At 34.7% G+C, this 15,122-nt stretch overlaps 1 protein-coding gene across 1 annotated transcript; it reads right to left on the minus strand.

The window, feature by feature from the left end:
• Positions 1-10,293: 10,293 nt before the first annotated feature.
• On the minus strand, positions 10,294-13,642 carry LOC129889085 (uncharacterized). The gene is made up of 5 exons (XM_055964217.1): positions 13,471-13,642; positions 12,375-13,027; positions 11,523-11,738; positions 11,251-11,342; positions 10,294-11,152 (listed from the first exon to the last, which is right to left on the minus strand). Exons 2-5 carry the CDS (start codon positions 13,017-13,019, stop codon positions 10,549-10,551), a joined length of 1,557 nt encoding a protein of 518 aa, XP_055820192.1. The 5' UTR covers positions 13,020-13,027; positions 13,471-13,642; the 3' UTR covers positions 10,294-10,548.
• Positions 13,643-15,122: the final 1,480 nt, after the last annotated feature.

Raw genomic sequence — 15,122 nt, forward strand, 5'->3', positions numbered from 1 at the left:
TTAATGTCTTTATTTTTCAAATAGAATGAAACATAAGTAAAGACACAAGAGGGGCCCGCCGAGATGACAAGCAGCTACCTCTCAACGTCTCCTCAATAAACCTCAAAAAAAGATGAAGAAAGCTAACACGTTTATCCGAGATCGGAACCTACACAATTGTAGAAGCAAGGAGTGAGTACCAATAACACGGTACTCAGTAAGTAACCCAATAAAATAAGGAAAATCTAGAAATAATACGAGAACCCCTTCCATCCCAACTGAACCACCACAACTGCAAACTGCACACAAATCAGCCCAACTTAATTATTCACAGTGCATAGTTTAGAAGTTTCATAATCACAATCTAACTATACAACTCACTATTCACAAGTATCACATTTATCAAATACAAGTATCAAGAATCATCAAACACAGATATCAGGATTGTCAAGCACAATTATTAAATGGGACTCATGGGGATCACCCCTAGTTCCGTATACTTGCAGGAAAAGACTTTGGCATCAATAACACTTGTCGGTAATGACCTCGAACTCTATACCACTCCCTAGCAATGCGGTATCAATAACACTTGTAGGAAATGACCTCGGCATCAATAACACTCGTCGATAATGACCTCGACATCAATATAGTTGTTATACCCCCAAAATTATTAAAATACCCCTAGAGGATAGCACGTATAACATATCATCCCTAACTTTTTTGGCCAATTCGAGGTCGAAATATCCATCAGGGGAAAGAATCATGTGGGTAGGGGTCTCGACTGAATGTTAGGTCAGCCGGGTCAAAAAAAATTATTTTGGGGCAAAATTGCATCTCCAGAAGGGTGTGCGACAAGTCCACATCGCGAAATTGCTCCTACACAGTGCATTTTTTCCCAAAATTCGAAAAAAAAACAAATTGGCCATAAATCGCACTTGATGTATTTTATGAGTTACTCATAAATGCATTCACTGAATGCGTTTTATGTGTATTTTGTTCACACATTTTTCAGTTTCAATGAGGGGTATTTTAGTCTTTTCTCCACCTTTTCCAAACTTAACCCAGATCATTTTGGAACTAAATTTAACCTTTTATCAGTACCCAAAGGGATTTTCTTCTCATTCACCCTTAGAAACTTTTGAGAGCGAGGAGTAAAGTGGAGGAGAAGAGCTAGGGTTCTTGAATTTCAAGCGAGTTCTTCAATTTTTGAGAAAATAATCATTGTTTCAGGTATGTAAGGCTAAAAGAAAGCATGGACCTTGTTCTTCTATATGCCCCATAATTGTGATTGGTTGATTTGTGAATGAGTTGAGTTCTCATGATTGTATTTCTTGAGAATTTCCTTAAATTTAACATGTTTTACATAATATTGTGTAATTGATGTTTTCTACGAACTTATTTCTTAAACAAATGATTTAAACTACTTATTTCATAAATCATATAAATATTTTGACTAATATGGGATGTATATGCCTAAAGATTGAGTCGAGAGTATTGAACTTGTGAATGCATAATTGTGATTGGGATGTGATCATGATGATAGTCTTGATGAAACTTGGTAGTCCTTTATATCTTCATAGTTGAACCCAAATGAATGGTCTCAACTGAATGTTGCCATAAATGATTGTCCAAACTACTCTCAAATAAATAATTGAGAATGATTGGATAATTGATTGGTTGAAAGAATTGATTGGATAGAACTGATGAACTGATAAGAGTTCATATAAAACTTATTGATTGGTTTGATTGGGATTAATTGTCTTATAAGCATTGAGTGTTGGGAAGAGTATTGAGCGAATTGGGTAAGAGTGAGTAACAAATCGAACTTAATAACTATACAGCCAAATGTAGGAGAGGATTAAACTGTTAAGTCAGATATTTTTCTATTTTATTGTCCTGACATAATAGGACTTGATTGATTGTTGGATTCGTGATTAGTTGATTCGTTCTTTGGCAAAGTATTGAACAGACGTGGCAACAACGCCGACTTGTTGCACTATCACTGGCTCACAAGTAATGATTGTTGGATAAGAGAAACTTTCATATATGTCTTGGTAGTACTCTGATTAGATTGGATTGTATATGATTAGTCTCTGTCTAAACCTTACTCTTGCTTTAGACTTATGACATCCTGATAGAGTTCCTTACTCTTGATTAAGTTACTTGAGTTGATTTTATTCTACCTTATGCATGTTTCATTCTGCCATATTACATATTAGTACATTCCACGTACAAATGTCTATTTGGGCCTGCATCTTTTAATGATGCAGGGACAGGTTTTAGTGATCATCAAAAGGCGCACCATTGAAGATCTTTTCCATATTCCAACTGATTGGTGAGTCGTTCCTACTTTTAGAGGATACCACTCTTTTATCATATAGCTTTAGAGTTTAGACTTTTACTTTTATTTTGATTAAGGTAGACATGAACCTATCATTGGCACCACTTAGACAGTTGATAGAGGCTTCATAAACTAGATTATTGATGTGTTGATTGGATATTGTCTATTGGCCAGTTGATAGAGTCTTGTTGATTGGATTAGATAGATTATTGGCCTTTGACCTTATTCTATAAGTTATCTATTTGATTATCATGTTGAGTTATTTTCTTGATTAGTTAAGTCTTCCACTGATAGAATGTTGATTGAATGAATGTGTGGACAGGCCAAATGGTTCACTTGGGAACTAACAATAGTCTCTGAGTGCTAGTTACACCTAGGGTACCCTTCTGGAGCGTGACAAACTTAGTATAAGAGCATAGAGTCCAAGTGTCCTAGTGTGTCTATGAATCCATGTCAGTAAGATCTTGCTTTTGTTTGTGAGGGCTCCACTTCTATAAATGAGGGTTATAAACATTTAAGAAAAGTTTCCCTTCTTTCAAATCCTAAATCATGCAATAGAGTTGTCCCCTAAGAAACTTATCCAAATTTGTGCATTCTCAGATCCATTCAACTACCACACATACTCAAGGTGGTTAGAACAGTAAAGCTTATATCCTTATTGATGAGTTACTTTAAGATAGAGTATTCAGAGGTTAAAGTCACTGCACCAGTCTTGAGAGGAGTTGATTAGTGTGCACATGTCTATTGATTTGAAAGAATGCACCCCAATCCATATGAATCATACATTAAGCTAGAGCAAGATGTATTTCCATACTCTCTTCTCTTAAACCTTGATTTAGATGTTATTCTCGAGAGGCAATTTATGTCTTTAAATGATTAGTGATACCATCCAATAGAATGTGATTTGATCCATGGTAAGCTATGATTCGTAGAATGATCCTAGAGCTAGAAAGATGGAGTTAGAGGAATAGAAACCAAATAGTGAGAATAGTGGTTGATTGAGGCATGTACCTAGAGTTAGGTATCTATAAGGTCAGCAATGAGTTGGAAGTCAAGTCCCTTCGGGTTTGACTAAAGATGTAGTAAGTATCGCCTAGCTTTCATGATAAAAGGTAGAGGAAGAGTTGTTGGTTAGAATGAGTTAGAGTATACTTGAACCTAGCATAGAGTGATATGTCAGCGTGTTAGTAAAGACCAGTTGGAGGTAGTGGATAGAAGAGAGGAGTAGTCATGAGTTGATAGATTTAAGCTAGGCTTATGATTTTGAAGGGAGAGCCCTAGGATATTCATAAAGTTATGATCCTAATTAGGCAAATAGGTATAATGAGTGGTGGATAGTACTTAGGTTATGAAAGGAAAAAGAATAATAGATTATAATTAGCCAGACTATGAGATAGAGATCGAGTACTTGTCATGAGGTTTTAAGTTAGTGTAATGTTTCTCAATTTTATCTAGTAGCTATAAGTTAAAGTATTATGCGAGGAGTGTGAGGATGTGCATATTTAGTACTAGTCACTAAGCTTGAATTTTAGAAGAGCATTGTGAAAAAGAGATAACACTATGAGAGTGATAGTGTTAGTGTTGAGATTTGCTCTAGTAGGCTTGGCCTAGCATATATGAGAAATTAAGATATTGACTTCCAAGAAGTGTGATGCTATGAGTGTGGTGTATGTGACTCTTAGATGAAAATTGTGAATTATGTCTAAGTCATTAGGTAAGAACAGGCTTAAGATATGTATCCGAGATAGTATATAGTTATATGAGGCTCTAAGCTTATGATTTTATATTGATTCCTAGTTAGTATTTGTTAGTTGCCAATGGAGAGAATGTTGAGGTAAGAGTTATATCTTATATAGTATCCATAAGAATTGGGTCAAAGGGGTTAGATATAGGTGATGATGAGTCTCTTGTTATAGTTCATATTTCCTTCAACTGAATTAGGAATATGTGAACTTAGAAGATGGGTGTTAGCAGACTATGGAGAAGAGGTTAAATCATAAGAGTTAGAGAAAGTGTCTATGTGTGCTGATAAGAGTAGAAAGTATAGAAAGATGCCTATAAAGATAGAAGGAAGTTAAGAGAAGTACCTTAGAAGGAATCCCTAACAGCGGGTTTATATCTTTGGGTATAGTATCACCAGAGAGTTTAAGTTTTCTTGTGGAGTGTTGCGCTAGCTTATAGCTTAGTCAAGAGAATCAGTTCGCAGACTCAGGATAGCGACCTTCGAGCTACGGGGGAAACGATGAGGTAATGAACCAAAGTGGGTCTTGAGTTTTAAGAAGTGATGAATTGACCAGGATGAGACATTAATCTTTTTCCATCTCTTACATTCCTTATACTTCAGTTGATGTGATACCCTACACCTGTCTTGTGTATGATCTCCATACCCAAGGCGCAGACCCATGCACTTCATGTTGATTTATGTTTATGCTCAGTTCCTAAGGTGAGAAGTGGTAACTTCCTTCAACAATTCTGATTTTATTCCTTGAATCTAATAATTTCCAACCCTATGATATATGAGACATGATATATATAATCACATTTCACGATATGTTCAGTTCCATGAACTCATGATAGGTCCTAAAAGGCTAGAGAATCCATGTTACATTATGAATATTCTCAGATCAGATTTCTTGAATGAATCGTGCTTATGATCTTTCGCTCTAAGCCTTCCAGTGGTCCTTCCTTTTCATTCTTGATAGTGACGTTGATAATAGTAGATGAGTGATGGTAGATGGGAGAGAGTGGGTGTTCCTTATTGTGATAGTTGTGGTATGCTTATTCCATTTAATATTATAGACGTAGAGGAAGAACGAGATAGGATCATGTTGTGTGAAATAGATAGGTAAGAGTATTTTGGTGTACCTCTTGGTAGAAGTTAATGCAATTGCCGGTGTAGAGATGCTAAGATTAGTATGAGAATTCTTAAGAGATGTTGACTTTAAAGAATCCACAAAGTGGTTAGAATGATAGGCTTTCATGTGTGGTTCATTATTTGAGTGATTGCAGTAGGCTATCGATAATTTCTTGTTGAGGGTTTCAAGTAAGAGTATTGGGATGTTATAGAACTAGGCTTAAAGGTGGTATTGATGGCATGTGGATGAATTCAAGATGCATTAGGTGCTACTTGATTTGGACTCAAGGTTGGTTGAATGTAATGGAAAGGAGTTGTACTCTTGAGATGATGTTCTCTATAGAGGTATAGAACATGAAGCTTGTGGTCTAGATTAGCATAATTATATTATGTGTAGTATCCCATGACTTAGCATTAGGATTGAACATAATTAGAGCATGTAGTTAGACTTGGAGTCCTAGGCCTTGGTAAAGGTGGTCATTTGTATCTTTGTGGGAGTTACGAGTTGCAGCCGAAAAAGAGTTGTATGTAGAAAGAAAAGTATTTAAGCTCAAAAGTTATCGGTCATGTCGCTTAATCATAATGGCCATACCCTTATATCAGGCTCATAAGCCTCTTTCCCAAAGTTATGAGAAGTTTCGATGGAAAAGTTGGAGATTATAGCTCTCCTATTATTTTTGCTTCAGTGTCGATGTTGAAGGTAATGTTCCTGCTCCTATCTCTGAAATAGTACCTTCTTGAGTTTGATTAATCGAGTAAGTTATTCACGATCTTGAGCCTTTGAGTTCTTGCATTGCATTTATGCCTTCCAATGATGATATTAATGGTAATATTCATTTTTCCTATCTTAGAATTGATGTTCATTCCGAGTTTAAGTATATGATGAGTATTGTTGTGTCAAAGTAATAATGGGTTGATTGTTTGACTATTTGAGTATCTGAGTTCTTGAATTACGCTCATGTATTATGCAATTTCCTAGCTTAGTCATCATTCAAGGATGAATGATCCCAAAGAGGGATATTATTATACCTCAAAAATTACCAAAATCCCCCTAGAGGATAGCGCACTCGCATAACATATCTCCCTAACTTTTTTTGCCAATCCGAGGCCAAAATATCGATCAGGGGGGAAATCATATGGGAAATGGTTGAATTTTAGGCCAACCGAGTCAAACGATAATTTTTGGGGAAATATTGTATTTCCAGAAGGGTGCGTGACCAGTCCCATTGTGGACTTGCTCCCCCACAATGCTATTTTTCTCAAAATTTGACCAAAACCAAATTGGCCATAAATCGCACTTCACAAATGCATTTATGAGTTACTCATAAAACGCATTTACTGAATGTGTTTTATGTGTCTTTTGTTCGCACGTTTTTCAGTTGCAGTAAGGGGTATTACAGTCTTTTCTCCACTTTTTCCAAACTTAACCTAGGCCTTTTTTAGACTAAATTTAACCCTTTATCAGTACCCAAAGGGGTTTTCTTCTCATTCACCCTTAGAAACTTTTGAGAGCGAGGAGTAGAACGGAGGAGAAGAGTTAGGGTTCTTGAATGTCAAGCAAGTTCTTCAATTTCTGAGTAGATAATAGTCGTTTCAGGTATGTAAGGCTAAAAGAAAGCATGGACATTGTTCTTCCATGTGCCTCATGATTGTGATGGGTTGATTTGTGAATGAGTTGAGTTCCCATGATTGTATTTCTTGAGAATTTCCTTAAATTTAACATATTTTACATAATATTGCGTAGTTGATATGTTCTAAGAACTTGTTTCTTGAAAAAATGATTTAAACTACTTATTTCATAAATTCTAATAGTATTTTGACTAATATGGGATGTATATGCCTAAGGATTGAGTCTAGAGTATTGAACTTGTGAATGCATGATTGTGATTGGGATGTGATCATGATGATAGTCTTGATAAAACTTGATAGTCCTTTATATCTTCATAATTGAACCCAAATGAATGGTCTCAACTGAATATTGTCATAAATGATTGTCCAAAATACTCTGAAATAAATGATTGGGAAGGATTGGATAATTGATTGGTTGAAAGGATTGATTGGATAGAACTGATGAACTGATAAAAGTCCATATGAGACTTATTGACTGGTTTGATTAGTATTGATTGTCTTATGAGCATTGAGTCTTGAGAGGAGTATCAATCACCAATTTGGGTAAGAGTGAGTAACAACTCAAACTCAATAACTAAGTATCCAAACATAGTAGAGGATTGAACCATTAAGTCAGATGTTTTCCTATTTTATTGTCCTGACATGATAGGACTTTATTGATTGTTGGATTCGTGATTGGCTGATTCGTTCTTTACCCTGGCAAAGTATTGAACGGATGTGGTAACAACGCCAACTTTTTGTACTATCACTAGCTCATAAATGATAGTTGTCGGATAAGAGAAACTCTCAAATAGCTCTTGATAGTACTTTGATTAGATTGGATTGGATTAGATTGTATATGATTGTCTCTGTCTAAACCTTACTCTTGCTTTAGACTTATGACATTCTGATTGAGTTCCTTACTCTTGATTGAGTTACTTGAATTGATGTTATTCTACCTTATGCATATTTCATTCTGTCATATTACATACTCGTACGTTCTACGTACTGACGTTTATTTAGGCATGTATCCTTTAATGAAGCAGCGACAAGTATTAGTGATCATCAATAGACACACCGTTGAAGATCTTTCCCACATTCCAGCTGATTGGTAAGTCATCCCTGCTTTCGGAGGATACAAATCTTTTATCATATAGCTTTAGAGTTTAGACTTTTACTTTTATTTTGATTATGATAGACATAAACCTGTCATTGGCACCACTTAGACAGTTGATAGAGGCTTCATAGACTAGTTGTTGATGTGTTGATTGGATATTTTCTATTGGCCAGTTGATAGAGTCTTGTTGATTGGATTAGATAGATTGTTGGTCTTTGGCCTTATTCTATAAGTTATCTATTTGATTATCATGTTGAGTTATTTTCTTGATGATTTAAGTCTTCCGCTGATAGAATGTTGATTGAATGCATGTGTGAACAGTGCCAAGTGGTTCACTTAGGGACTAGCAATAGTCTTTGAGTTTTGGCCATGCCTAGGGTACCCTCCCGGAGCGTGACAATAGTATAACTCATCATAGTGTTTCAAAACTAATGCAAATAGGCATGTTCACACAATAATGAGAGAATGTCAAGTTCGAGTAATTCACAACCACAACAAAAACTATCAATGTGTTTCTTCAACTACCACATCAATATCAGCATCACGATAATTCACACTTCTCAACACATCATTATCAATACATTGCCTTTTTTCATTAACTCATTCTACAATTAAGATTAATTAATTTGAGTAACTAACCCATCACTTTGTTCCCATTACTCCCCAATACATACAACAAGAAAGTTTCAAGATTCTACAAGATTTACAAAGGCTTAGAGGTTCGCTTGCCTTAATCAATCCAAGACTTGAGCTTTCCCCATCCGAATAGTGGCCAAATCAATACAATCCAAAAGATCCACCACAAACAGTCTCTTCAAAATTGCCATCAAGATTTTCCAAAACTCAAAATGGAAGAAAATGGGATTAACCCTGAAATTTCTGACAAAACCCCCCTCATATCTCACTTTCACGAACCTAGGGTTGCTGACGGGATCATCGCGATTGTGACCTATAGTTTGCTTAAGCGAACCCCACAAAAATTGAGCCCTCACAAAAGCAAAGGTTCTTCACTAAAGTAAAGGTCGTAAAAGCGACCACCCTCTCGCGTTCGCGAGGTCAGAGGCACCCAATCACTACACAAAATTAGCCACCATTCACTAAACCTGTCATTACATTCCGAGACTCATAACTCTAAAAGACACCGAAAACCACTTTTTTAACAACGTTAAGCCTTTCAAAACTCTAAAATTTCCACACTTCACAACTCTTTACTCAAAACTCATAACAAATTTCACAAACCAGTCAGAAACGACTCATGGTCAATATCAGAAGGGGTAAAATGATAATTTCATGCAAATTTTCAGAAATGGCTAATCGAGTCATTACATATGCCAATCGAGAGCCTCAACAATTGGACTATCAATTTGGACTTGCAAGAACTCAGCTCCAATGTCATCACAATGGATGATAGTGTTATCAGGTAGCCTCCCGGCATATGGATAATATGAGGTTAAAATTTACGAAAGAGAACTTTCAAGAATTTGAGATACTTGTGAAGGGCTTTTTGGAATTTAATCAAGTTGTTGTTTTGTGTAGAAAAGGGCAAAGGGTATGTAAACATTTGCAATGGCTTGATCTATAAGAGAAAGTTTGTGCACTTATTTTGTAGGAGTTAGGATGAGGGTTTGATGAATTTTTGAGAAATTAGTAGTACTGTTGAAGGGGTTGGAGAAAAAGAGGGATTGGTGAGATTTTCTTGAGGTGACAATGTAGTTGAGGCCATCTAACTAAATGTTACTAATGTAAGTTTGGTTTCTTGAATTGTGCACAAACTTGCCATTGCCGAAGTGGGTCATACATAGCCTTGAAGATTGCTACGCACAAAATAAAATCTCTCTCTAGTGGCGGAAATAGTAAAAAAATTCACAGTATATTCTATTTGAACATCATTATCTTAAAATATTTGAATTTATATATGTGTGAAATTTATGTAGTTCTACTTGAAGTTTAGGCAAAATTAATTAAACTTTAGCAATATGTGTATGAACCTCAGATAAAAATGACTGAAGTTCATATAATAATTACTGATCGATTGAATTTAATTACATATGATTGTGATTGACATCCTACTTTCTTTAATTCACAAGCATCAAATTCTCATTGCTCTGAAAGTTACTAAATAAATCTATTTTATTTTAATTTGATCTAAGAAGAGAAATATCACGTTCCGTAGGATTTGAAGTAAACTTCCTGGCTAAATTCCTGCATATGTCACTACATATAAGTACGACCACTACAAGAAAGTAGAAATACAACGACATTTATTCAGTGACATTTGAAAAAAATTCGGGAAAAAAAAGATTTTTTTGACATTTAAGAACAAAATCATAAAAGCAACAACATTTTCTTGCAGATGTCATAAAAGCAACGACATTTAGTGGCAGAAGTCATAACACGGACATTTGGAAAAAATATCGTTATTGGTACAAATGTCATGTTATTAGTCACTAATAACCGACATTTACACCTAATGTTGGAAATCGAAATCATATTAAATCAAGGCTAGACAACAAGCAATGCAGGTAGCTAGACAGCTACATTGAAACAATTAAGTTTACATTTTTCTCAAATGAGCTGATTAGTTACTGTTAAGTGATAATCTTTAAATAGCTTCATACAAAAGCATAATTTTATCATGAAATAGAAACTTTAGGAACTTGATTTTCCAAGAGCTGAAGCAGCTGAATCAACATGAAGAAGTAAACACGCGTAGAGTTTTTGCTTCAATCTATCAACAGTCTCGGCAACATCTTTATTCAAAGTTGATTTACTCTTTAGCTTGTCCAACAACTCATTGGCATGTTTAAGTTGTGACAATGTGAGCGCAATTTGATTGTTTGTATCCGTTTGTTGTACAGCGCGTGCTTTCTTTTTGTATTCTTGTTCATTCAATTGGAAGCCAACATCAAGTGCTTCTTCCATGAATTTAAGAAACCAGGATTGCATTTCATTAAACAGAACATCTCTTAACTCCCTTATGCCTTTGGAACCGTCTCCTTTTGCCCATTCTACCTTTTCAACCACGGAAACTTCAATCAAAGACTTGGGGGTGTTTTTAACATTCAAGGAACATATCTTCGTGCCTGATTTCTCCTTGTCTTGTAAAGATGATTTTGAAGCAAAGTTATCAAGGATTTGTTCATTTATCTTAGTGGTATTCGGTTGATCCATGAGCTGGTTGAGTGTGAAAAATTTGGACAAATTGAGATGAGGGCTCTCTGGTGATGCAGATGAGCATAGTTCAGCAAACATGCTGAAAAGAACAAAAATTGAAGGCATATAACCCGATGTGAAACAACCTTGTTGATTTTGCACCATGACATGTTACGACTGAGTTAACGTTGTACTTACCTGAAGCAATGAAGAAGATTGGTTGCTGTCAATGCTTCTTCTTGAGCTTCTGCTGCTATTAAAGAAGCTAACTTTTTCCTTCTAAGGATCCCCTTATTATAATGACGAGAAAAACAAACATAAGTACATTTGGATCATGTTGATTTTCAAATGAGTCATCGACGTCTTCTTTACATCATTTAATCATACGACTCTTTCTTTTTCATTTGCTGCATTATCATGAAAAACAATGGCATGAATTAGTAAAGGAGAATGCGAAGAAACAAGTGTACCTTCCTTGGCTTTGCGAGGCTGGCTGGTAGTGAGGACCAGGGTATGAGTGTTTCAGAAAATGGATCGTTGTCTCTAATGTTTTCTAGTTTGTTGCTAGTGCGTTTTATAGTTGAAAACCTTGGAGTTGTCAAAAGCTCCCTGCTATTAAGAAAATTGACATCTGAGTTTGGAGAAAATGCATCAGAACGACTTCGAGAAGGAGTTGTAGGACGTGTCTGAAATTCAAAAACAGAAAATCTCATCAGCAAACTTGTTCTATAGAAGAAAGCGCATCATACAAGTATTTGTTTTCCCCTTCCATATAAGTTGATCGTTCATAAAAGAAATAATGGTCAAAAACACACCTGAAGTTTCACCTTTTTGAGAATTTTCTACCTGAACTATCAAGTGTTCACTTTTTCTATCCGAACTATCACCAACTATTTATCAGAACACATTTCAACTATCATTTGTTCCCCTTTCCTCCCTGAACGATGGTGATATTTCAGGTAGGAAAAGGGAACAACTAATTGTTGAGAACTTGAGATGTGTTTTGATAAATAGTCCATGATAATTCAGATAAGGAACTTGCAAAATGTAACACTTCAAGTGTGCTTTTGACTATTAACTCTCCAAGAAACAGCAAAATTTCAGTTCTGATGCACACAGATTCAACTTTCAACTAATAGAGCTTTTGGTCCTGGAATACAAGTTTCGCAAATTTAGCAAAATTTATGTCAGACTATTTGATACCTCATCTTATGAGAGTAATTTTGGTCCTGGAATACAGGAGCGACTAAAAATGGAAGCTTTTATTAATTACAAGTTAAATGTAGTTCCGATGAATAATATGTGATGCAGGATCATCATACCTGACATTTAACCTCTGGTTGTTTCCCTTTCAAAGTTACAACCTTGTGATCTGCTCCGTTACCCTCATTTTCGACGCCTTTTGCACCAGTACCTTGATCATTTCCACCAATCTTTACGTTCTGGTTTGACACACCTTGCATATACCTGGATGCAACAACCGCCTTCTCCTCTTTGATAACAAATTTCTTCTTCTTCTCATTCTCCTTTTTTGTTTCAGGCAATTCGTTCAACTTTGGACCAGTAGTATTATTTTCCTGATCAGGGACCTCAGATTGTTCCAACATTTGCATCAGATCCTTTGGGTTGCCAACAAATGGATGTCGCCCTGGAATTGGCCTCACTCCAACTAAGACTGGGACGGGTGTTCCAGCCTCCATTTTGTCAACATAGAAGAACTGGCCAAGTTGCAATTTGTTGTTCAAAATGAACTCATTGTCTTCTTTTGACAGTGTAACATAAGTCGAATGAGAAGAATCGGAGACTTTAATAAAGAATCCGTGGTTTGGCCACAGTTCTGAACCACTCAAGGCAGGGACAATGCTGATAACTTGTAAAAGAACTGATCTATACTCCCCGCGGACTTTTACATTGGAATTCATACTCTGTAGAAGCTTAATCAGTACTTCTGGTACAAGGGACGCCATCTTTTTCCCTAAAACATGTTGTGATTCATGTTAACAAAATCGAAGCAGACAAATCCAAAAGGAAGATCAAGAAGGCACTTTCAAGAAGAGATAATGGTCAAGAACACAGCTGAAGAATCATTTTTTTGCAAGTTTTCTATGTGAACTATCACTAACTATTTATCAAAACACGTATCAAAATTAATGAGTCCGCTGTCATGTGGAAAAAAACTTATGGGCAAATTAAATTGTCACGCGCCTTTTGGTGGTTGTATTTGGTCTAGTCAACTTTGACATGTGTTTTGATAAATAGTTGGTGATAGTTAGATAGTTAATCAAAATACATGATAGTTCAAAACTCGAAAAAAAGTGAAAATTCAAATATAGCATTCTTAAATTCTTTTTGAAAATATCCTTGTTAGAATTCCTATAGTTTAGCATGTTTAATACGTTGAGAGCAAGTAAAGCATACCTGAACAATGTGGTGCACCAATAAACAGAAAAACAGAAGATGGAAGAAAAATAAACACCAGAGGCTGAGCAAACACGATGGAACATGTAAGAGAAATCCTTGTGCAACAAAAACATAATTCCCAAGAAACAACTTTTGTGTAACTTTCTATTGCAGTCAAGTTTGTGTCCAACTTCCCTTGGCTTCTAAGCCAAGACAACCAACTTTCTGGTCCTATTTGTTGCCAGCTTCATAGGATTGGTGGGGGGGGGGGGGCTATATTCTTTTTCAAATGACCATTGTGCCCAATTTGTTAATATTGAGTCTTTTGAGACATTCTTGTCATTTTGGGTGGGTAATATAGTCAATTTGATTATATGGTTGTTCGTGCTGGTTAGCATGGCCATTTTAAGGAAGAGGGGATAAAGTTGTTGATAGAGTAAGAAAGAATAATTTTTTTATTTAGCAAGTATATGTAGGACTATTGAAAATGACATATTCTCTCCATTTTAATTTTTTTTTGATTTTGAGTAGACAAGGAATTTAAAAAAATAAAAATGACTTTTGAATTTTATAATTTTAAACATGTCATATAAAAAAATTGAAATTAAAAAGAATCGCCAAAAGGGAAAAGAAACATGCTTTTTGAAATGACTAACAAAAAGTAAGGGCATCTCCAACCCTAGTACCAAATTTTGCACCAAATTTGGTGCAAAACAACTCCAATCCACTGCGCCAAATTTTATACAAAAAAGAATATTTTTTCTCTTTATTATTATATTATTATTTCTTATTTCATTTATATTTTTTTATTTCATAAAATAAAATTCTTTCAAAAAAGCATTCACTATATATAATTTTCATATTGTTTCAAATTATAGTCGTTTAATATAAAATTATTTTATATCATAATTTTTTAAATAATGTAAATTGCTAGCAAATATTACATATTATACATAATAATGGATAACACAAATAAAAGTGAAATTATTAACGAAATCTAATTAAATAAATATTACACAATTGAAAATTTTATTTTTAAGTTCTACATGAATATTCAACTTTCAAGATCACTACAGTGCTCCCATAAATGCCCTATTAATGTATTACGTAGTTCAAAATGAGTTTCTTTATCCTTAATTTTTTTATGTCGAGCAAGGAATTATTGAAATCGGTAATTTTCATCTACTGTCATTTCTACGGTCGAAGTTGACCCATCTAAAGCATCTTGAATTGGTGCGTTAAGATAACGCTCATCCTCAATTATCATGTTGTGCATTATAATATATGAAGTTAATATATTCGCCAATTTATATTTTTACATATTTAATTTTTGTCAAGGTTAATTGTATTTATATCCAATTCAAATTTATAGTAGAATTAACATAAATTTAATTTCAAAAAAATTCAAGTAAAGGAAAATAATATATAAAAAAAATTAAAATTTTAATCTAAAATTAATATTATAAAAATATTACATAAAACTAATAAAGTGTTTTAATTAAAACATACCAATTTATATAATATTTAATTAAAAGTATGGTATAATAAAATAATAATAAAGGACAATTGATGTGATGAATAGTGTAGCATCAAATTTGGTGCAAAATTTGGCATGGATTGGAGCAACTTTGCACCAAATTTTGCTATATTTGGTGCAAAATTTGGCATGG

Source organism: Solanum dulcamara, chromosome 1, assembly GCF_947179165.1.
Source record: "Solanum dulcamara chromosome 1, daSolDulc1.2, whole genome shotgun sequence".
NCBI lineage: Eukaryota > Viridiplantae > Streptophyta > Magnoliopsida > Solanales > Solanaceae > Solanum > Solanum dulcamara.